General features: G+C 40.5%; 1 protein-coding gene across 1 annotated transcript; it reads right to left on the reverse strand.

The window, feature by feature from the left end:
- On the reverse strand, positions 1-11,730 carry IL7 (interleukin 7). Its single transcript, XM_071421319.1, has 5 exons — positions 11,246-11,730; positions 7,441-7,583; positions 3,388-3,474; positions 2,468-2,620; positions 1-1,149 (listed from the first exon to the last, which is right to left on the reverse strand). Exons 1-5 carry the CDS (start codon positions 11,253-11,255, stop codon positions 1,003-1,005), a joined length of 540 nt encoding a protein of 179 aa, XP_071277420.1. The 5' UTR covers positions 11,256-11,730; the 3' UTR covers positions 1-1,002.
- Between the last annotated feature and the right edge of the window lie 13,107 nt (positions 11,731-24,837).

Raw genomic sequence — 24,837 nt, forward strand, 5'->3', positions numbered from 1 at the left:
TAGAAGACAAATATTTTATTACCAAAGGAGTTATATCAAAGTAAGAAACTGCAAAAGTGTAATAACTATAAAAATACTTCTATTTATTCAAAATAAAATATGAGCACTTTATTAGTTAAATGCCAATATATTATTCTCTGACAATATTCACATATTTTAAGTCATGTTTGCCTAACATCTTAAAACATGTTACATAAAATAATTGCATATGAGAAATCACAATCTGAAGCTAAGGAATTCTAGCTCCTCCTGCAGCTAACTCTGGGTTGATCAAATGAATGAGTGTAGTGCTGTTTCCAGTCAACTGAACAACTTACATTCAGGCATCTTCTTCTTCTTCCACAGGATTCAGTCTTGCCTGTGCTTCAGCCAGCAGAAGCATGCTGCATCTCTCAAAAATCAGTACCCTTTTTGAGTTTTTCAAAAAGCTAACTTTTTCCCTGTTTTTCCAAACCCAAATCAGTTAGCAGACCCATCAGACCCACACCAAAACCACTTCTGTGTCAGGAGAACATATCCACAATAATCTGCTGCTTTGGTAAATTGTTACTTTTGGTCCTTGGTGTGTTTTGCATAAATATAAAGCAACCAGCTACTTTTTCATACTCTTCATACTCTTTTTCTTCACCTGCAGATTCCAAGATGTTTTTGTAAAATCCAGTACACATGTAAGTGGCTGCTTTCATATGACAGTATTATAAGGTTACTTGAAGAATCGGAAAATACAGAGTAGTTTCCAGAGCACAAAAGTTGGACACAGACTTCTGCAGAGTTCTTTGTTTCAAATGCTGGTCTTCTATTTCCACTTCTCGGACTTCAGCAGCTTGGTTCAGCCATTTCTGTTTCTGTCATCTCCAGGAACAAGGTACAGTAGTAGCCTTCCATCAGAATTCTGGCATAAAGTGTTCATATAAGCGAGCAAGTTTACTTGAAGAATGCATATAAAATGCAAAGATACCAAGTAATGCCACTTCGAAAGAAAAGAGCAGGATTCACCTGGAATCACCTGGAAATTATTTTTTCAAATTTATTCCAGCAGGATCGAAGGCTAGATATATTTTCTTTCAGTTCACAAACTTCTTGGTTACATTTCTTTTTGGACTGTTCACCTGTCTCTGTATCTTCTAAACTAAATACATGTGAGCAAACCTGAAACAGAACAGATTGTATGAGAACTGCTTATTCTATTTCTGTAGCCATCTTTCAAAGCAAACCAATTGCTTTACATCTGAATACTGGAGAGACCGTGCCCATGGGACTGTGAGAATGTGGCTTTAACTCAGAGCAAATAAGAACACCTGAAACAAGCCTGTCCAACCGAGAACATGTACATCCTCCATCACAGATTAAAATTTATCCTCCATTTTCTGAAGGACTGAGAAAATAAAGCCAAATAATTTGTGAGCCAAACTTTGACTATATGTGTCAAGACCAGTGGAACAAGACAGACCAGTTCCAGGGGCTGATGCTGTGCCCTAATGTTCAAGATCTCAGCCAGACAAAACTACTGTAGTTCTTGTCCATATTCAATGACTGCTCATTTTTTTCTTTCTAAATTACTTTAATTAAAATTAAATCTTTAAATAAAAGCAGGAATCCATAAGGTTAGGCAGGAGCTGCAAGGGTGACACTGACTTCTATGATTTGACTGGGATACCTTTAAAGTAAGGCAAATGTTGGATTCACCAGAGGTGACAAAGGAAAATATAAACACCAACATTACTTTGAAGATCTCCTCCCAGACTGTAAGTCTCTCCACTTCAAGGAGAAAAATAAAAAGCTAAATGAAGCCTTCAATCCATCTGTTTAAACACTATATTTTTGGTGCCTATGAGGATACTTTGATGCTGGTTAATATTTTTGTGTTCAATAGGTAACACTGAGCCACACTTAAAAGAACATTCTTCCTTTGTTACAGTAGTCAGTAGATCACTGTGCTACATTTAAGCAGCACCTCAAAAAGAAGATTCTGCCAAAGACTAAAAACCCAAATAGTATCATACCCAATTGTTCTTGTTGAATTTGAGAGATTGTGGTTAAAATAAAGACCAAAGAGATTACAGAAAAGAGAGAATCTCACCCTAATTGTTTGTTGAGAGAAACCAAATTAAACATTACTCTTAGAGTTAGCGAGAAGTTACAACTCTGACAATACTCCAGAGAAGTTTAAATGCCTTCTTTGCACAAGTCTAGTCCTTGTCTCTCACTGGAGAATTAGTTAAGTGAAATTCAGTTCACTACTGAACCAGAGCAGGTATCTTCACCATAGACTTCCAGATGATTTTCTGAGTCTTTGCACTGGGCCTAATGTCTATTACAAGACAAATGCTATACAGAGGAAACTTCCTTTAGCATGGAACATGTGCAAGATGGTTGTATCTTTTAGAGGCAGATGTGATAGTCTGTGTTGAAGAGCTCTAGAAAATAAGAGTTAAACTATTACTCACTAAAGTTGAGTACAACTCACCTTTTCTTTTTTAGGTCTTTCACATTTACACTGTAGAACTTGTAATGTCCCACATGAGACGAATGCTGCTTTCTGTCTAAAGGCTTTGTTGATCCTCTGCTTATTAAAGAATCTGAGCATGTTGCATGCCATGCTCTGTAGTGATTCTATTTCCTGTCAAGACAGCAAAGAAAATATGTCCTGAAAAGTTTGTGCACCATTAATTATTTGCAATGTTGGTTTATCTTTAAAAAACCCCAAACTCTCCATCAATTACTATTGGTTTCTCTTGTTTTCATAGTGCAAATCTTTTTCAATAAAATACATAACTAATCTGACTTACCTGCCATCTTTTTGAGATATTTAAAGCAGCAATTTTTAGTAGTAATAATAGTAGCATAAGGATGTTAGGGAGAAATCACAGCTGTAATCAAATCAATTGATGCAGTTAGGAAAACAAATGATTTATGCAGCCAGTCCTTTTACCAAGTCATGAAAAAATCTGTAGCAACAGCTGCCAATTGTGCTTTCTGGCATTTGAAATCTGCCAAAACTACTATTTTAAAGCTTTCAGGTCTGAAGTGAAAAGTTTAGCTAATATAACTTTCTGTAAAAACATTTTAAAAAGAGATTGGGAAATTGTAATATTTACTTCCATTGCTAAAAAGAAAAGTATCTGTTTTGTTTAAAAAATATAGAAGAATCTTCATAGTAGGGAATAAAACCCCACATTTCTTGGATATGGAATGGCTTAATATTTAAATGTTTAAAATATCAATTTACTCAACACATATAATTCCAGATTCAAAAAACAAACCATCCTGAATACTGTGATTTGACTTTTAAAACTAAATACTATCCTATCACCCTATTTTATCCTGGACTGTACAAAGAACTCACTTGGGTTTGTATTCTCTACATTCTGAAAAATTAAATTTTACCTCAGTATCATTGCAGAAAAACACTTTGATATTTTCATATTTTTTATTCTTGCAGCACCTGTCACGATTCTCTGCAGACATTTTTACCTGTAAAATATCATATATGTTTAGACATGAAAGTACCGTGTCAGTGCTCAGTCACCCTGACAGCAAAAAGCTCTTTCCTGGTGTTCAGAAGGAACCTCCAGTGTGCTGGTATGTGCCCACTGCCCCGGTCCCATCACTGGGCACTGTGGATAAGAGCCTGGCTCTGCACTCTTTGCCCACTCACTTGAGGTATTTCCACACATGGATGAAATCCCTCTGAGCCTTCTCTTCTCCAGGCTGAACAGCCCCAGCTCTCTCAGCTTTCCTCATCAGAGGGATGCTCCAGTCCCTTCAGCATCTTCATGACCCTTTGCTGGACTCTCTCCAGTAGCTCCATATTTCTCTCATACTGGGGAGCCCAGAAATGGACACAAATCTGTTCAATTTAAATCTTCATATTCTATCAAATTGCTTTGTTCTTTGGAAATTTTGAGACATGGAGCAATGTTTAAATCTTACAATTGAATTGTAGCATTGAATACAGTGTTTGTCAATGTTTGTCTCAATAAATACATGTCTTAGCTCTAAACAGATGGTAGTACTCACTTTGTATATGTAATAACAGAAGATGGCCTAAGCAACAACACATGGTCTTTTGCCTGATTATAATATTTTATCAATACTTTATCCTCTCTTGTAGTTTTTTCTTCCACTTTCCACTTGTCATCAAGATGACAATGGAAGTCAACTCAACAGAAGCTTTGTCTTCAGCCTGTATCCAGACATTCCAGTTAAGCCAAAGGGCTTTAAAAAGGCAGCTCACGACAGTATTGTTTTAGATCTCTTCACTTAGCCATGCATATGAGCACATCAGACAGTTAATTCCTAAAGTTTTTCTGCAGAAATTGCCTGAATTTCAGAAGCTCACCCAAGATAAACAGAACTTTATCCAAAAAGTGTTTTTAAAACCAAGAGTTTAGGGAGTCAAATATTCACTGACAAAGGAAAAACCACAAAACAGCAAAACCAAATTAAAAAGCCCAAACCACAAACATCAGGAAGCTAATGCACATCTTTTCTTGCACCACAACAGATATTGCTCCAGTCACAGCACCAAAATTTATAATGATATAATCATCCTAAAAGCTATATATCTGTCACTTCATTTGCTAACTGCTATGAGATTTTCCATCCTCTCTGGCTTCCTCAGATCACCTTTAGTATAATGTACAGTAACCACATCTGAAGGTAGTTCATTGGCCGTGTCTAAACCAACCTAAGGGAAATCCTGACCTCAGAAAAGGCATTAGTGAAAATTTAATTACCTTACAGAGATCTATTATATGACTCACTATCCTGCTCTGCAGCAAACCCATAGCTGCTCCAAACATCTGGCTGAGGAACTGAGAGCCACTGACTTTGGCTCTGCAGTTGCAGGAAAGTGCCTGCTGGGCAGTGCTATCACCCACACAGCACACATATTATTTGCTGTTAACTTACAGTAACAATACACTGATTATACATAGAAGACAAATTTATCTTAAACAGTGAAAAGTAAAAGCAGAAAAAATAAAGAAACTTACACAGTAGTTGCTTGTGTATGTCTTCTAGGAAGTAAAAGCTTCAGAGCTCAATACATTCCCATTAGTTTTCACAAACATTAATTCATTAAGGTTTTATTTATGTATTTATTTTGATATACAACATCAAGCTCCATCCTACAATAGGACAGTGGCAAGGCATTGCCCTGTCCAGGCCAGGAGAGCCCCTCAGCCTCCCTGACCCTGCATCTTGAGCAGGGCTGGGATGCACCTCATGGATCACCACCACCAGAAGGCAGCAGGATCTGCCTCCCAGAGGATGTTATTCCTTCGTATCATTTCCTCTTATAGGTCAGCTATCTTCTAACTGCTCACCAAGAGAGTTTGGTTTTGTTCTCTAGGGAATACTTGTTCTTTGTCAGAAATACAACAGCAAACTAAAGGGAATACTCCTCTATTCTAATATGGCATTAATATTCTCTCTAAATTTGATGCCTCATTCAGGATAAAGTCATTTATAGTAGAGGATATGTATTGTATTTAAACATCTATATAACTGTTAACTTAAGTAAAAGCAAAGGGGGAAATAGAGTAGAGAATATGTATTGTATTTAAATATCTGTATAGAGGCTTTGCCCCAGAGGTCCCAGTTGCCCTTGATGGGCTGCAGCTGCGATGTCCTTAATTGGGCTGCAGCTGTAACTGATGAAGATGACCGGGATAAAAGAGGGCGGGTAAGCCAGTCAGGGAGAGCCTTGGAGGAGCCCTGACTTGAGGGAGAACAGTGTGCAGAGGAAGGAGTCTTTGAAGGTCTGCAGCTATGAGAATACATCCAAGAGGTATGGACTCTAGAAATAAATCTAATAACAACAATTATGGGACTCTAGAAATAATAGAACAACAAGTGGTGATCCCGACATGATAGTTAGCAGAACATAAGATAGCTGAGAGCTGTGGTGGCCAAGAGCTGTGACAGAACATAGCCTTTGGGTCAGGGAGCTGTGAAGGAGTATGGCCTTTGAGCAAGGAGCTATGTGGGTTGTACATGGCCTGTGAGTCATGGAGAAATGTATGTATTGTAATAGAACATCTATACAACTGTTAACTTGTGTAAAAGAAAAGGGGGAAATATAGTAGAGGAAATGTAATGTATTTGAATATGTGTATAGAGGTTTTGCCCTGCAGGTCCTGGTTGCCCTTGATGGGCTGCAGCTGCGATGTCCTTAATTGGGCTGCAGCTGTAATTGATGAAGATGACTGGGATAAAAGGGGGTGGGCAAGCCAGTCAGGGAGAGCCTTGGAGGAGCCCTGACCCGAGAGAGAACAGTGTACAGCAGAAGGAGTCCGTGCAACGAAGATCTGCAGCCATGAGAATATGCCAAAGAGGTATGGACTTTAGAAATCTAATAACAACAATATGGGACTCTAGAAATAATAGAAGAACAACAGTCATTTATATGCAGAGAACTACCTTTCTTTCTTCATAATCCTAACCAACATAACATGATCCAAATGTTAAAAGATGATTCCCTGACCCTAAAGGTACTTTTTTTCCAGATGAGGGTTGATGTGCCTTGGGTTGGAGACCACTGCCATAAAGCTCTTAAGGATGGTGGTAATTTGTAAGTGTGAGTGTCCTGATTTTTCCCTTGGAAAAAGGTTGCATATTATTTGTATTTCATGCAAATAGATCTTGATTTAAGACTGCAACAGTATGGTGAATTCTCATTTAGTGACAATCTGTCAGCAAAATCACATTTTTTTGTGGGAATGCCTCTACTAATACAACTGTTTTAAGGGTTCCTCCATGGAAGTGCTCTTGACAGATTAATTTAATTGCTAATAATTCATGAGGAAGAATTGGAAGGTAAATTTTGGGCATGGACTGGTAACCTGTTAAGAAACTATTTTGCTAAGCTATAATAAATGTGGCTGATAAAGCCATAATGGAAGAGATTTACACATGAGAATGTAAAGCTCTGCTACTATCTAGAAAAGATAATTTGTTTTGGCTAAATAAGATATATTAATAGGTACAAAGAAACCTATTAGGATACAAACAAACTTTTACTGTCATATGAATTTTGTGCCTCTGTGCATTTGTATTCAATGGACAACATAAAACTTCAGTCAAGAACTCTAGTTAGTAGAACAAATTACAGCTGTAATGCTTTCTTCTCTTGATAAAATCATATAAAGAGAAGTAGTAATGAAATTACTTTAGAAAAAAGTACTTTCTGATCAAATATATGATCTATATAATGCACAGGCACAAAAAACTGTATCACAGTATTTATACATGCAAATAGGCACTATCCACAGATTTCAGAGATTTTAAAGAGACTGAATTGTTGCACCCCTCAAATAAAACCACCATTCCAGCATAATGTGTGACTTAAAATTGGTCTTTTATCATGTTTTAACATTAGAGATTTTATTATTAATTGTTAGCATCTAAAAATAAGCCCAAGAAGCTACTACCTACCAGCTCATTGATGTCGTGACTTAGTATATTCTCATACTTCACACGGATTTCTGTTGTTTTATTTCCCATTGCACAGGTAGATGCATTCACTGGAGACAGAACAAGGAGCAGTGGCAGAACTGGTAAGGTAGATCTAAAAAAGGCTGGATTATAAGAACAGTAAGGTACATGTTAGTTAATGTCACAGACTGTGTGCTGTATTAACAAATACATTCTGTAATCTGTTAAAATAGTTTAAAAGGGATCTTTGTACAACCAAATGACTTGTGCCTTGCTAGAGGGAAGGATTCACCTCCAAATTAAGACACTCTTTGGTGTCTAAACTCCCCCGTACCACAAGATGATTCAGCCAGTGTGGATAAGTCCTGTTGTGCTGTTGAGGGTCCCCAGGATGAGGTGAGAGATGAGAATTTGACTCCAAGTTCTCAGAAGACTGATTTATTATTTTATGATATTATATTATATTAAAAGAAATTATATACTAAAACTATACTATATATAGATATACTATACTGTAAAGAAAGAGAAAGGAGACATCAGAAGGCTAGACAAGAATGAATAATAAAAACCTGTGACTGACCAGAGTGTCCAACACAGCTGGACTGGGATTGGTCATTAATTAAAAAAAATTCACATGGAACCAATCAAAGATGCACCTGTTGGTAAGCAACCTCCAGACCACATTCCAAGTAATCAGATAATTATTGTTTACATTTCTTTTTGGAGGCTTCTCAGCTTCTCAGGCGAAAAATCCTAGCAAAGGAATTTTTCAGAAAATATCATGATGAAAGATAAGAGCCTACAGCTATTGAGCTGACCAGCTACTTGGTGACTGCTTGGGCTGAATTCATCCTCAGGGTTCACTGCAAGCATTGTATTTTATTGGACCATAACCACATTGAACACGGGTAGAGGAGTGTTTTAATCATATTATGTTTAGACATTCAAGTGTCTTAACCTGCAGCTGAATCTTGACTATCCATTTTTCCTTTGACAACTACAAATCTCCATGAACACACCTCTATAACAAAAGTTGTTTAAACACCTTTTCAGGCAGACCAAATGTACAAATCCATGCTACTGGCCATAACATGAGATAAAGCAGCAACACAACCTTCTCCACAAGATTTCTGCAATCTTTTTGAGCAAACTTCACTGCCCATCACTTTGCTTGTCCCTGTACTGGACTGCCTTCCCTTGCTCTGACCCCTGGTCTTCTGTCTTTGCATGACATCCAGGAAAATATGAGTTCTGTGAGGATGGGCAGAGAGAAAAGACCAAAACATCAAAAGAGCCTGAAGAGACTGACAGGAGGCTGCAGGTGACTCACCTGGTGCTGGAAAAGAAGGAGACCAAGTACGTGATAATACATGATCAGGAATAATTAGACTCTGGCCTATTGCTAGTCTGGCTAGGATAATGCTTAAATTGAAGGTTTGGGGGGAAAAAACAAAGGTAGAAATTTATGATGGAGGACTAGCAAAGATCACAGCAGGTTCCTGGAGGAGTATGCAGTGTTTCTGCCCATCTTCACCACTGAATAAGAACAACAACTGCACACAGAGTACCTGTGAGACAGGAGCCAGGAAAGGAAGAGGGGATGCCCTGGCCCCAGCTGCTCCTTTCCTTCCTCTCTGTCAGGGATGGGCTGTTGGGTACAGCCAATCCAGCACTCAAGAGATGGGCACCTCTGGACCTGGGCATCACAAGTAAATCATGTCCTCAGAGAGCAATTTTGAGCAACTAAGAAAACAGCAATGAAACTTGACCATAATTTGCATTGACCCACCTATCTTCTGCAATGCAAGAACCACAGGCACACCACATGCTCACTGCCATTAAAAGAAACACAGTCCCTTATAGCCCATCCCAGCCAACTCACAGCAGACTGAATCCTCAAAGAAGAATGCATACTGACTAGTGAAGCCTTCTCTTTCTGATAGATTGCATGTGAACATGTGATTATGTACACCTCTGTCCTAGAAACAGGACTGCAAAAATTTTACCTGTACAAGCTAAACCACAGAATTCTTGAGCAAGCTGCCTGAGAAATTCTAATTGGAAATTTCACGGGTTGAAAACCAGATTTTCTGACCTTTTCATATACTGATCAACCAAGGTCTATTAATGTCTCAAGAAATTTAGCCTGATGGGCTCAGTGAATCTTAAATGGATCCTAAATGTAGTAAATTTAAAAACTCTGTAAGGTGACTCTATTATGATCTTCAAGCTCAAAGTGGACACACCTGACTTCCACAGAGCTTTATCTTTGTAAATCTCTATGCTAACTATATCTCTGTTGCATGATTTATCAGTTTGAAGGATGAAGACTTAGTATTTTAAAAGACACTTACAAAAAATATTGAAGAACTCAATAATAGGGCAACATTTTTCCAATCTCCCATTGCACCTCTTGATTCCAGTGCAAAAGATGAACTGCAGTGCTTGTTCACCAGTAGGGTAATACAAACAATTTGGATATGTTGCTTCACAAACATACTTGAAGGGACGAAAATAGCAATCCTCTAAATTAAAACAATCTGACTCCATCACTTTAAACTTGGCTTGTCTGGCAACAAGTAGAGATAAGAGATATGATATTGTACAGATCACCAATCTTTTTTAAATGAGGAAATTACAGAATAAAAGTAGATCACGTGTTGCACACTCATGAGGTCCCTTGGGCCACTGCAGGATGGTAATCAAATTTTTTCAGACATTATTAAATGAGTCCTCTGGAAAAAATATTAGACAAGTGTCAAAAAATTCTGTGAGATCTAGACTGAAAATTGAAAGGGATTTTCTTGAAGTTAGGTAACTTTGAACGAATGGGAGTTTATGGTGCTCCATATGGCCAGCAATTCAAAAGAAAAAGACAGCATTACTGGTAATAAACCATTTTTCCAGTAAACTCCCAGAAACTCCTAAGTCATATCTGGAAAGCCCCAAAAATTCTCCTAGCAAATCCAGGAAGAGCTAGTTTTCCAGTATTTCCACATATTTAAAAAAAAAAATGAAACAAAACAAAAAAACCCCCAAAACCTCTTGGCTTTTTAACGTTAAAACACCCTCCTGTGCATACACCCGGGGGTACGTCCTCGGCGGCACCCAGCGGGATCCTCGCAGCAGCCCCGGTCTCACAACCCCAATCTCGGGTGCGACGCTTCCTCTGCCCCCTTCCCCTCTCCGCAGCCCGCAATTCCCGCGGGGATCGGGTCACTGCCGCTCTCTTCCCTCCGGGTCCCGCTGCACCCGGGCGGAGCGGCGGGCGGGCGAGCGCTCCCGCCCGGGGGCGAGGCACCCCCGGCGCTGCGCCGCACCTGCTCCGGGGGCACCCGCGGGGCTGCAGCTGCCCACGGCAGGCAGATGCCCACGGCAAGCAGATGCCCACGGCAGGCAGATGCCCATGAGAACGTAGGTGCCCATGGAAAGGACGGTGGGAGCCGCACGGACCGGCGTGGAGCGATGCCTCCCGCAGCTCCCCCGCCCCACGCTGTCCCGCTGCCTCTGCCACTCCCGAGCCGCCCTTCCCGACAGCTGGCGTGATGGGAACCTGACTCTTTTACTTTCATTCTGCGGGGAAAAGAGAAAAAAAAAAACCGAAACCGGGAATTTCCCCAGCCGTCACCAAGGGTTTAAAAGGCACCGGGAAGCACCGCGCCGGCAGAGCGGGCGGGACGGCAGGAGGCAGCGGAGCAGGTGAGGAGCCAGCGCGGCCGGGGTGCGGAGCGGAGCGCGGCCGGCCCGGGGGCAGGTGAGGCGGGCGCCTCCTGCGGAGCGGGGCGGTGCGGGGCGCGCTCCTTACCATGGAACATGGTCCGTGCGGAGGCTGTCGGGGAGCTGCGCCGACGGGTCCGCGGTCATGGTGGCGGCGCCGCCTGGGCCATGACGGCCGCAGCCCGCGGAGCGCCGCGCAGGGGCCGGGAGGGGCCGGGCCGGGCTCAGCAGCCCCCCGGAGCCCGCCCGCCCGGGGGCACCGCGGCGCTGTCCGGAGCGGCGGCGGGACGGCCGCGCTTTGCCTTTCCCATGGGGCTCCGCCGGCCGCCGCACTTTCACTTTCTGCTCGGCCGCGGCGGGGCTGCCCGCGGGCCGGCGGCGGGCAGGGGAGGCTGCGCGGCCCCCGGGGCGGGCGGCATCCCCGGGAGCGGCTGTGGCGGGGCCGGGCTGTGCCGGCCGGGATTACATAGAGCCCCGGCTACACGCCCAGTGAGCGCCGTGTGTGCGGCCGGGGAGGGAAGGATGGATCTTGGCACTACGCGTGGAAAGAGCCGCTCATCCGCGGGGAGGATATCCTTGCAAAAAAAAAAGAAAAAAAAAAAAAAATCACTGCATGTTGTGGAGTCGCTTTTTCAGAGGGGAGCGGCTTAGCTTGAAAGCTGAAAGCTGATGCGCTGCCCTTTCGCTCCCTCAGCTGCCCTTGGATGGGTTGTGGAAGGCGGGACTGCCAAGAGGGCTCTGTCTCCGGTCAAGGGTTACCCTAGGCTGTTGGCATGGGCTCAGAAGTGAAAAGTGGATGGTTTCTGCACAGTTTGTCGTCTACACCCTCCCCTACCCCCCTGCTCTCTTCCCCCGCAAAATCATTTTGTGGAATATGAAAGGATTGAGAAAGAATGGTGGATGGCTCAGGAAGGTGTTTCAGCCTGGAAGACACCCAAATTCTTTAAGGCAAACATGTAGAAAGATGTGCTTTTCTTGGTAAATTCAAAATGCAAAAAATTTTCATGTGCAGTTCAAAAGGCTTGGAATAAAACAGAGTATTAAATATCTTAGTAGAGTCCCCTTCACATCTCCTGCCCAAAAACTTTCTGAGTTTTGAGTTCTGCATCACCCTTCCTGCTCTGCGTGAGCACAGAGAGATGATTCCATAACCCCTCTTTCTTCTCACAAGAGTGCTTTTCTACGGGGAGATAGATAGTGAGGTGAGACTATTAAGGAGCAAGTATGGGGAATCCTCAGGATGGTTTCCTCCCATTCTCTTGAACTGAAATTGTGCTGCTTCCTTCCTGTGTGAGGAGGTCCTTCATCCCCTTTATTGTCTGTGAATTAGACTCTGCTTTAGATTGGCTACACATTTCTCATTTCTTTTTCTTTGGAAAAGAATTTAGTCAATTCTTCTTCAGAAGTATTCTGTCAAGATTCAAGACAGAGGAGGTTTTCCACACCTACAGCTTTGAGCTGCTTGATTCCATTAGTGATTACCCGTGACTACGATTTGGGCAGAGAACAGGGATCAGTATTGACACAAGGAGCGCCTGTACTTGCTTGTTCCTTAAATGAGTGCCAGCTTGGATGTGATGTATTGTTCAGTTCTTGAATTTGAGCAAGGATTTTGCCTCTTTCTTGGCTAAATTATCTAGCACTTATTGTGTCTTAAGTTGTCACTTTTCTGCTTGTTTTCATTTGCTGTTTTGTTTTTTCTCTTCTGTCAAATATTGTCTAAAAACATCTCTGTGCATTTCAATTTGCTGGCATGTGCGAATCAGAGAATGCCACAGGACTCTTCTTCTGGGGGGAGATTAGTACCTGGTGTAATGCAATAAAATTTGTGAATATCTGTTCTATGGTCAGGTACATAGAGACTTGCATTTTCAATAGTCAAATGTTTTGAAAACACTGCACTACGAAGCTCCAGTCATACAAAACTGTGTCACCAAAATCAACTTACCTTCTAGACAAGTAGTTCTTCCAATTTCTTACAACAGTACATGTGTGTTCACAAAATGAGATTGTTTATGCAGATTGTCAGGGTGCAAAATATAAAGGAAATACTTCTTTAGCTTCTTTGTTTGTTAGTTTTCTGGCTGAAACATCAGGAAGACTGGTAATTGCTTCAATTTATTTTTTTTCTTTAAATAATGTAATTGATGGAAGAAGTCAGTATAGTAGCTTAATGCATTAATGAAAACATGACTGAAAGGTGATGCTGCCGTCTTTTACAGGAGTTTTGCTTTTTTCTTCAGTAGTGGCAGGATTTGATTTTTTTTTTTTTTAAGATGAAATCTGGTAAATGTATGGGAAATTTTTTATTCAGTCAAGTGTCAAATAGATGGTGTGATCTGTACTTTGCCCCATATCAAGTGTTTAGATCCAGTCAATCCCTCTTATGTGACCTAACCCTGGACCAGGGCATAAACTTGTGATAAAGATATTATTTGATGTATTTTTATGTAAAATATTCAAACTTTGTCTGTAACTTTTATGTGTTTTTAAAAATATCTTGAATCCCTATATGCATTTTGTTTTCAAAGTGTTTCTTTTAGTGATTTAGGATTATTTTGGGGCTTCTTTCTGAAAAGATTACCTGCCAAAAGATCAAATTCGAGTGTTCAGAAGAATTCTATATTTTTTAAAAGGAAAACCAAACACCAACCAGTTGAAAAATTAAATGAAGGAATTTAAGATTGATTATGTGACTATTGTCTTAACAACCCATTTTAATCAAGAAATCATGAAAAGAGTCCTGAACATATAAAAGTCTATCCCAGCTAAGTCTTACCTTGTTTAAATGACTGGTATCACTTTACCTGTTTTGCAAAACACAGTTGATGCTGAGCTGTAATGGAGACATCTTCCTCTGGAGTGGAATTAAGCTGCAGCTTGTCTGGGGCTGTGGGTAAAACCTTTGGAGGTAGAATAAAACTGAAATATTTCTGTAGAATTTCCAAGACATTAGGTGTCCCACTTCATTTTCATACCTGGAGAATTTACAGAGCTGACTGTTTTAATAGGAGTTATATTAGCTTTATTATGTAGATAATTTGACTAAGTAAGATTCCAAATAAACAGTCTCTGGAAAGATGTAGTCCAATACAGGGCTTTGCTGCAAATGTGTGTAGTTTTCTCTTTCACACTACTTTTGAAAATAACTTTTTAAACCATAAAAGAGAGTACTGAAAATTGTGTATCTAACAACTGAAAGGCACCAGTAATTTTAGCTGCTTGTGTATGAACATATGTCACGTTCAATACATTTCCTGAGGACAGTTTCTCTAAGTGAGTTTAAATTTAGAGATCCTCCTGACATGATCAAATTCATTCTTAGAAAAGCAGGCATTACATATTAACCTCTACCAGAACACTGATATTGCTACATGAGAACTACATGATTGCAAAGCACATAATTTCTTGTTACGATTCAGTTCTCCAAAGACTAAGAACGTCTGGGATTGTTGCTGTCTTTCTCTAGATGTTGCTTGTCAGCTTGAAAAGCTCTTTTGATCATGACTTTAGATTTGACTTTAGGCTTCTTGCAAACTTACAGTACCATTAGTATTGTTGAATAACATTAGTTAAAAAGCCATAAATATTTTTATGTCATTTTGGAATAAAAAGTATGTGCTCCAGTTGCTGCAAACTGGTGGAGTTCAGAAAAGTATGACCACTCTTATGCTCTTATTTTTAAGAATAAATATGTCTGATAGTTAAATTTTTTGTAACTAACTGGAGGAAGGTGGGGGGAAAAAGAGACATATTGGCCCCTATTCCTTCCACTAAATAAAAATTGAACCCACAAGAGAATCCCTACTTAGCTGGGATTCAGACTTATGTTTATTGTGCACCCAAAACTCTCATTGATGCTCAGGTCTGGGAAGTTCTAATCTTCTGCTGTATTTGGGCTAGACCAAGGGACCTAATATTATCATGGCACTAGAACACTCACTTTTTATAAATTATTGTTGCTACTTTTTGTGTACAAATCGTTTGCCCGGTCACTGAGGTGGGCACTGAAAAAAACACACAAACTGACTGATAAACAGGTTTTAATATGGAATTAGATCTAATGTTCTTTCAAATGTAATGTATGGATCTCTTTTTCTTTGGCAAGAATTAAAGAAAAAAAACATTTCTGGAAAACTATTAAGATAAAATTTGTGGGCATGTGGGAAACTCACAGGAATGTTTTGTTATCAAGCTGCAGAATAGAAGGGGTAATTCTCTTCCTGTCCTGCTATGCAGGATGATGCCAATAAAGATTTTATGAAGAGCAATATGGCAAATAAGTGTGTTTTGAGAAACCACCACTAGGAAGGGGAGGTCTCCCAAGGGCAGCGCTACCAGTGTTGAGATGGTGGCACTCAGGCTCCTCACTCCTGGCTGCCAGGGCTCTGCCCCCAGCCCAGTGCATGGATCAGGCTTTGCCTCAGCCTCCCCAGAACAGTGTCTGCTGGTGCCTGGGGTGTGCCCGAAACCCGGCTGGGACTGTGCCCCTGGGACGGTCCTCCTCACCACGCCAGGCTCTGAGCTGATTCTTGCTTGTTTCAGTGCCTCAGATGAGGCTGAATGTGGGAGAAATTGATATTTCAGCCGGGAAAAAATATGAAAATCCTGTTCCTGCTTTAGAGAGGCTTAGAAGAAAGAAGGGGTTGGTTGTTAGTTTCTGTCAGTGCATATTCTTCTTCTTTTCCTACTTTAATAAATGACTTTTTAGGGAGGAGGGGAGGTCTGGTAACAGCAATAATCATTGCAAATATATAACCCATATTAAATTATGACAATTTCACTGTATTTCAGGGTCTTGGAATTTCCTTTGGGTTTGGTGCTGTGTTTTAAAGAGTTTATTTTCCAAAATTATAATAAAATATTTTTCATTATTTGAGTAAATCTATGTGTCTTAGTGGTCATTCTTTTTACAATGTTATATATACAAGTACAAAAATGCATTTATTGAACTTTTTAATTTTCTTCTCTCCTTCATTGCCCATTATTTGTTTTGAGAAAATGTGGTGAGTTGATTTCAGGCAAACTGTCCCTGACATAATACTCAATTTCTTCCAGTTTTTAGCTTTTCCTTTTTTTTTCTTTTAATATTCTTTTAATTTTTTTTTAAAGAGAACTGGAAGTCTTCCTCCAGGGTGATTTTAAAGGCAGCCAGAAAATCACCCTGAAAAGTCACAGTGAGTTAATTGGCGCCACTGTGGTAAGGAGTAAAATTAAATATCTACAAATTTTTTAGAACCAGAAGACTACCTGAGGAATGAGTGTCAGGTCTTAAATCTTGGAAATATGATACAGGTGCTAAAGGTTATTTTTATCCTTGCTTTGGATTAATAAATGTCTGTGTTCAATTACAGTTCCAATGAAGGGTTTAGGTCTGTTCCTAAATTAATTAAAAGACATTTTTTCTCCATCTGAAAGAGGTATTGGAGGGGAGGGTTTGTTAGTTTTTCTTTGGTTTCTCCTGTAAAATCTTCTCTCTGATTAAATGTTTATTCTAGGAAGAAATATTCTGTGTCCTTCCTACATAACATAAAACTGACTCCTTTTTCTCGGTGTGAAATCTTACTTAAGTATGATGAATTCTGTGAACTTCAGGCTTTTTGATTTTGCCAATCATACCTTTGCAGACTTGGTATGGTTTTACTTTATCAGCTTTTACTTGATTTAAATCCATCCACTTAAAAAACCTTATGAGATGAACTCTTAACTATCAAGAAGCTGCATTTATTGCATGATGGTAAACTATCCTGAAGAGGAACCCTGTTCTTAAAACTTAATTTTTAAATTAAATTAGTTTTAATTTAATTTTTAATTAAATTAAAACCAATTTAATTTTAAAAAATCTATACAAATGGTTTGAATACAATGGTTTTAAATAGAGAACTCTTATTGTAAGTGTGGATTTTGTGGGCCTAATCCTGCAACCTGTGCCTGCTTAGCCCCAGTTTACCATACCTAGCTTAGATGCTTGTTTGTAAGCAAAACATTAATTTGCAGATTTTAAACTTGAACTTCGAGATTTCCCCTCTGAAGATTTGAATTATTTTTTACATTTATTTTGCTGCTCTCTGGAGTTGCCCTGAAATAATTCCAAATACATTTCTATCTTTGAAGATAACAAATTCTGTTGTAATAGTAGTGGAAACCATTACAAATGTGCCTTCCTTCCTTGATGTGGGATCTCTGTGTGGTTATGGTGGGAGGGGGTGGTTAAGAAAAACTACAATTAAGATATGATCTAATAATGCAGTTTGCCCAATAAGCATCACCTGGAAAATCAAAACTGTCAGTGCATGCTGAGACTTGAATTTCTTTTTTTAACAATGTATGCTTATATATTACATGAAGATCTAGCCACAGTATTTCGTAAGAACAGTGTGTGGGTACTGTGGGTTTTTTTTTATGTACCATTTTAAAGGGCTGAATTTGAAACAGTGAATGGAAATGTGTGTGCTTGTTCTGAGTTGTTTGGTGCTTTTATTGCCTTTGGTTTGTGTTGTTTCCCTCAGCAGAGATAACACCACCAGCTCTAAAAAAAGACCTGAAATTATTTTAACCTACAGAAAATGGATCATAAAAGTGAGTCCCAGTAGTAAACCTTTTTTTTCTTTATTGTTTTAAATTACATTAACAAATTGTTCCCAAAATATACAAGACTGACATTTTTCAGAATGGTGATGAAGACTCAAGCTAAACATGACTGTTGAGACTCTCCATGCCTTGCATCCACAATTACTCCTGTCTAATTAATTGGTCTTTAATAGGCTGTTGTGATTTCAGACACATGTTCTTGAATGTCCCACCTTGTATTGAAGATTTGGGTCTCTTTTTCTTTCATTAAAAAGGCATGTAATTATGAAGAAATAACACCAATAGGAGATGCAGCTAATAAAGGTTTGTATATTAATAGTAAAGGCTTCCTAACTCTGCAGGTCTTAACCCCTTCCTCTCTAGAAGTATTAAAGAAATATACTACACATCTCTTAGCTCATATCCCTGGTTTATTTGTTGGAATTCTGGGCCATACAGTTTTGGAAGGAAAAATAACTAGCCTGTAATTTACAAGTTATTCCACAGACAGGGTTCCATTTTGCCATGTGTTTTATTTGATGTGTTTTTATAGGGGCACTGAGAAGCTGTGGCATTTTCTCTGTGTGTCACACCCAACGTTATCTGCTATCTTTCCTGACCCAGATGATACAATTTAGTGCCTTTTGTCTGTGTATGGCTAAGATTAGGGCAAGGCTGTGAGCAAGGCAGCTGAAGATGTGTTTAGGTAAGTCTGTATGACTGGGAGATTTCAGGAGGTGAATGGGGGTTTCAGCAGGGAGTCAGGGCTCTCTTTGGGAATCCTAGTCCACCACTGGTGACCTGGGCCCCCAAATCAGGAGGGCTTGTGGTGGAGCTGCAGTATCTTCCACAGAGGCAGAGCCTTGCAGGTACTGTGACATCATACACACTGCCTTGAGCTGCTTCTGAAGAAAACCCTGGCAAGAGATCCTGTGCCACAGTGTTTGCACATTTATGTTGTGATCCCTTAAGGGACTTCTGGCACAGCAAATGCAGTCTTACTTGGGGCACTCCTGGGAAAAATACCAGTCTCAAATCCACGGGACATTCTTCTTGCGCTTATCCTGCCCCAGCTTAATATTCCTGTGCCCTGCTCTGGTTTTTTTTGAGTGCAAATACTTTACCCAGTGGTGGTCATAACACAGCTTGTGAACCTGGACAAGAGTCCACCCAACCAGCGCCAACTGATGAATAAACTATCACCTTTGCTTCCATGAATTTGGACTGAAGTGTTCAGGAGATGTAAGGACTGCTTCCACTAGTTGCAGATCTGGGACACAAGCTCAAATTGCTATCCCCTCCATTTCCCTGGCATGTAAACCTCTCCTCAGTGGGAATTAGAGCTCACTGTTACTGTTTGGCAGGTAGAAGAATAGGAACTTCCTTGGTTTGTGTGCTTTTAGGAAAAGAATCTAGGAGACAGATGCAAAGAAAGTACCAAATTTTCTGACTCTTATAAAGGAATAAAAGAAATTTTTACTGTTGTATAAACAAAGACACCTTGGATTGTTACCACTTGGAGGTAGTAAATAGAGACTGGATCCAGAAAAATTGCACATAGGGTCTCAGTATGGAGATAGCCAGGCCAGGTCAGCTGAGGCATTGACCAACCTCCTCTAGTGGAAGGTGTCCCTGCCCACAACAGGGAGGTTGGAAAAAGATGATCTTTAAGGTCCCTTCCCAACCCAAACTATTGCATGAACTCTATTGGTCCCACAGCAGCCAAGGACCCTGAAGCCCTGCTCCTGCTGCCTCACCATAGCTGAGTAAAATAGCAGAAACAAGCCAGTGCTATCCAAATGGGTCACAGAACTCTTTAAAAGCCAAGTTTGTCTCACAAGAAGTGTTTCAGTTGATACAGTGGATCATATGAAACTGTGAAGACAACATTATACAAGAGTTTGGACTGGAATACCAGAAGTACGTTCCTTTGTTGCTGGATTGCACAAAGAACAACGTGAGGACATGATGATGCATGAGCATCACTGTCATCACCTCCAGTAAGACTCCATCTCCCAGTGACTGACTTTTCCTGAGCTGGGTTCTCAGTGCACTTTGGCATATGGCTATTAGTGCATACACAGCTTACCAAGAGCTACTTAGTGCATGGGAAATGCTAGGGATCACCAGCTTTTCCATTTTTCTCCTTCAAAGATTATCAGTCTCTTCCTATTCTGTCCTTCCTGATCACTGTTTGGAGTCAATGTGTGGCACAAGGCTGTAACAAGTCAAGTCACAAGTGTCTTCTGGTCATCTAGAAGCCACCTGAGGAAGGATTCTGGAATAACTTTTAACCAGGTTAAAAGTTAACCAGAAGCTTAAGCTCCTGGAAAACTGCCTCTCCCTGGTTCTGTCTGTGGATGCCATGGGACAGAGAGAGAGAGAAACACAAGCGTTTCTCACAGTGGCTTGTGAGAGTTTTCAGGGAGTTGTAAGAATGTGATAACTTGTTAGTATAAACAATCTGCAGGTGGTGTTTTTCTACTTGTCTCTCTGTTCTTCTCAAGGATGAAGTATGAGAAAGGTGTTTTTGTTAACTAGCCAATCAAACAGAGTGCATGGTATCACTCTGTATAAACCACGCGGTTCTCTTGAATAAAGCCTTCTTGCTCTTTCTGCAATACTGCCTCTCACCTGTTCCTGTGGCATTCTCGGCACAAGAGTGACACTGTCACAAGATCTTTTTGGTCATTCACCTGTGAAGAAGCCCTCCATCATCAGTAACTTCTGCCTTGGCAATTTACCTAAGAGCTTGTCAAGAAAACTTACATCCTACAGTGACTTTTCAAGCTTGTCTACATCCCAGATGGAGATCTACCCAGGCATTGACCAGAAATTGATGTCAGAAATTGATCAGAACAAGACATTAGGGAGGGGGAACTGGAGGCCATCCTTCTGCTCCTTGCCTGGGGACATAAGCCTCAACATAAGCCTCAGAAAGTGATCAAGGCATTTTCCACTCGGCACATCTATAGAAAATTCAATGGGATGCCAGCTTCCCTCCCTTGGATGTCTGGATTCAGTGGGTTACCTGCCTCTCAGATCCTTCTGGTGAAAAGTAAGTCTATTCTTTGCCCTTTTCTAGAAGTGTTTCAAAAAGATGCCAGGTCCAGAAATTTTAGAAGTGCTCAGGATTGTCAAGATTGGAGTTACCACTACCAAACCCTGGAGCACAGCTTGGGTGAGTGGCTTAGGTAGAACCAGGAGGATTATCCAGAGGCAAGGCAGTGCCAGATCAGCTGCTAAGAAAGTTATCAAATATTCAGGGATTCCTTCCCTCCCTTTTCATTCCTGTGCCCAGGGTGTGCACCAGGGATGGATGGCTTGGTGTGCCAGCCTGAGAGGGCTGAAAGGGGACTGGCTCCATGGGAATGATAAAGTGTCCCATGTTCATAGGGAGTGGGATGTGACAACCTCCCCTTCCTGGATTTTCTGCACAATTTGTGGGCACGGGTGAGTAGAAGGCTACAGCATTTTGCTTTTTGCTCCAAAAACACTTTGTGGGAATACTTTTGTTATTTTGCCTCACCACAGACACAAATTGAAGATTATAAATAAGGCAGATTCATATTTCTTTTAAAATAATATTTAAAAGAATAGCAAGAAGGTAAAGTGTACATGATTTTTCTGGTGCAACATTAATATTAAAGTGTTGGAGATCTCCTTTGGAAAAGCTTAATGGCTAGCCTGTTTTTTTTCCCTTATCAGTTCTCCTCACTCCATAGGGAGCCTGCCAGAATGAAATCAGTCTGGTGATAACTCCTTCTTCAGAGATAGCCTGAAACACAGATGTGAGTCTGGTTATCGTGGCAGGAGATAGGCTGATGGCTGGGTGGCATGGAGGTGGGGTTGGTTCAGGACTTTCCTGTGCTGACTGCCCCAGGGGTAAGGGATAAAGCTCTGTGGCCTGGGCCATGTGTGCCTGTCAGGGACTGAGGCACTGCTCAGCACCTTCACAGCCTACAGTGTGTTGGCATCACTGCACTCAAAGGAAACAAAGAAAGAAGTTGTTTGAGAATAAAACGACAAAGTGTGGCAATAAGTGTGCAGTGTCAGCCACAGCCAGCTCCCACATAGGTTTCTCCTTGTTAAATTACACCTCCACACTTGGCTGTTTCTGTCTGAACAGGGGCACCAAATAAATGGGAGGAGGAGAAGGGGAAGGAGTGGGTAGTCTGGAAATAGCTTTCACCTTTCAGGCAGGCAGCTCTCTGCATGATGCTCTGGGTGTGGGACAGGCTGTGGTTGTGCCACATGTGAAACCCTGCCACGTGCCACGTGGCAATCAGAGTCAGCAGCTAAACAAACCCGTGAGTCTGGGGAGAAAGGTGCCCGAAGCAGGGCAGGCTGGAAGGGCAGTGTGCATGAAGGTGCAGGGGCTGCTGCACAGGTTTCCGTGCCTCGCAGTGATTTCTGGAGCAAGGCTGTAAGCCGAGCACTCTGAAAAAGCTGAAGGTGCAATCAGGAATGCAGGATACTTTAGCCCCAAGAGAATGAAGTTGCTAATATGTTGCCTTGCTTAGGAGGAGAGAGCTGCCCGTTGGTGCTCTCCGCACTGCTTGTGCTTTTAAAAATTAAATTGTCCATTTCTTGCTATTTGAAAACACTTTTGGAAGGGACGACTGAGACTGACATACAGGTTTTGGTTTTCACTATCTCTGTAATGAATGCTGAAGAATTAGGAGATTAAAGAAATTGCACTAAAAGTGAATAAAGTATGTTTCTCTAAGTCAGATGTCTTTATCTTCTACTATTATCAGGATATCTCAAGTGTCATCCTTTACTAGTATCTTCACCAAAAAAGGTCGAACATCTTTTTTTTCCAAGGCTACCTTGAGGGGAGGAATTAGACTAGAACAGAGTTTTTAAGCTGGAGCACCCACTGTACCCCCCCCCCCCCCACCGATTATCTTTAGCATTAGTTATACATAAAATTATTGATACAAGATCTTCTTGGCTCCTTCTTTCTTCTTATGTCCCTTTACCTTTCAGCTGAATAAAGAGGTCTGTTCCCAGGCTGAAAATACTATTGATAGATTATTTCAGGAAAATTTAAGTAAAAACAGACTGGTTGACTTCTGAAAGGAGAAGCACTGAAGAAAAATACTTGCTAGGATGGAACTTGTTCACTTTAGCTGCCCACAGGTAGGTGAAAATTGGCACAGCTCACACAAAACATTTCTAACGTTCCAGTTAAAACTTGAAATGATCTGTCATCTGTAGTAAATATTTGTTCTGGCTTTTGCAGGTATCTGTCAGTGCTGGCTGGGTCTGCCTGGGTGTGCCAATGTTAAAGGGTGGCCTTCCCTCCCTTGCTGTTTCAGGGTGCTTACAGTAGGGTGGGAGAGAAGGACCTGCTTTGGAGCAGCATGGAAATAAGTGGCAAAAGCTTTATGGAAAGTGTTTCATTGTTCAACAGAGTTAGGGCCAAAATAAAAGGTGTTGCATACAGTGGAAACATTTGCATGCTGTTTCTTATGTAATTTATTATTTGTTTTGTCCTTTATCAACAAGTGATTTGATTCCCTATCCTCCTTTTCAATAACCAATGAAGACTTTGTTTGCTTTCCCCTTTCTGTGTCACCTGTGAGACAGTTTTTTTGCCCTTGAATACAGATTTGCCCATGGATGCAGATTGATTTCAGAGGTACACGTTTCTGAATAAGATATGCAAAAATGTAATATCAGTAGAAGGGCCAAGGCTGAAAGATGATTTCTTTGATTTATAAACTGATAAACTGGTAAGTGTATTGCTAACTGAATGCAGTGGCACTCACCACAGTGATTATTATGCAGTTAACTGCTTCATCCAAGTGCAGCTGTCAGTGAGTACCATCATTAAAACTTAACTAATTAATCAGAACTACCACTGCTAAGTGTCCTCCTGACTGTTTCTCTGGCATGGAAAAAGAAGTATGCAAATGAAATTGTCTTTTATCTAATGGGTCATTTGCCTCTTGCTCTGAAGAAAATGACCCATCAGGTAGCAGTAGTGCTCTACATTTTCACAAACTAGGAGATAATTATGGGATACTACCATACTTCCATATGGGATATGGAAGGCTAGTTAGAAACCAGAAGAATTATTTCTGTTACGTGTTTATTATCTCTGGTGGAAGTTCAAGTCAAACAGTTCAGAAAACCAAAAACTTATGAATTCTTTCACTTAGGCATTCACTAAAACTGATGGTCATAAAGCACCTGATATTTTTTGATTAGAATGAATAATTGTACACCTCAAGATGCCTTGTTATTTCAGATGCATTTGTAGAAAAAATACTGATTGAGCCCAGAATAAAGAAAATTTATTGAATAAAAGTGCCCTTTTTTTTGTCTTATCTAAAATCATATTGGAGAATTCTGAGTAGGTCTTTAACAAAGAAAATTGATTAAATTCAGCAACTTGCAAAAAATGAGAATATATATTCAGTCTCACCTCCAAAACCACAAAGGCCCAGCAGTCATTCTGGGTCTCTGTTTTCTGCCTTATTGTTTGGGTGACTGGAGCACTGCTCAGAGGTTGGGAGAGACGTGCTCTGCAATCCTTGTTTAGTCTGACAGATTTGGGCCAACACATGCAGCTGAAACTTGGCAGTCCAGGTACCCTGCAAAATTAAATTCTGCATAGACATGTTTACCTTTTTATTAGCTACAAAAAACCACATTTTAAGGATTAAACCAAATACTGTGCTCTGATAAGTGGAGATGTAGCCTTGCCAATTTGGGAACTTAAATGGCTGATGGTTTACACATCAGATTTGTACTTCAGTATAAAACTGCAGTGGGTATGAAGCTTTCCCTGTTACTCATCTCTGGCTTAGGCCATGTCAATAAAACTGTCAATAGACAGTGAATTAAACTGTCAATAGGTGCCAGTTTAATAAGGTCAGATATGGTGTGTACTTCTAGAAGTTTTAGTAAGTATTCCTAGAGATGCTGGTTAATTTGAGATTATAGCACTCTGACCTCCTGTTTTATGTATTTTTCTGAAATTGTATGCGCTTCAAACATGGATTAAGTGACTTGTCATAGTAGTTTAACTTCTACTAATTCCTTCCAAATGTACCAAACTTTCCTAATGTGCCATATTTGTACAGATGTCTCTTTCTG

This window comes from Agelaius tricolor, unplaced genomic scaffold, assembly GCF_023055355.1.
Source record: "Agelaius tricolor isolate 1412-34295 unplaced genomic scaffold, bAgeTri1.0.p SCAF_2, whole genome shotgun sequence".
NCBI classification, from domain to species: Eukaryota; Metazoa; Chordata; class Aves; order Passeriformes; family Icteridae; genus Agelaius; species Agelaius tricolor.

Bases quoted from the DNA above. Each gene is read 5' to 3' on its own strand.
- IL7 (XM_071421319.1), bottom strand. The intron at 3,475-7,440 runs GTAGGTAGTAGC...GATATTTTACAG, and splicing joins GTCACGACATCAATGAGCTG to GTAAAAATGTCTGCAGAGAA. The intron at 1,150-2,467 runs GTGAGTTGTACT...GTTCTGTTTCAG, and splicing joins AAAGACCTAAAAAAGAAAAG to GTTTGCTCACATGTATTTAG.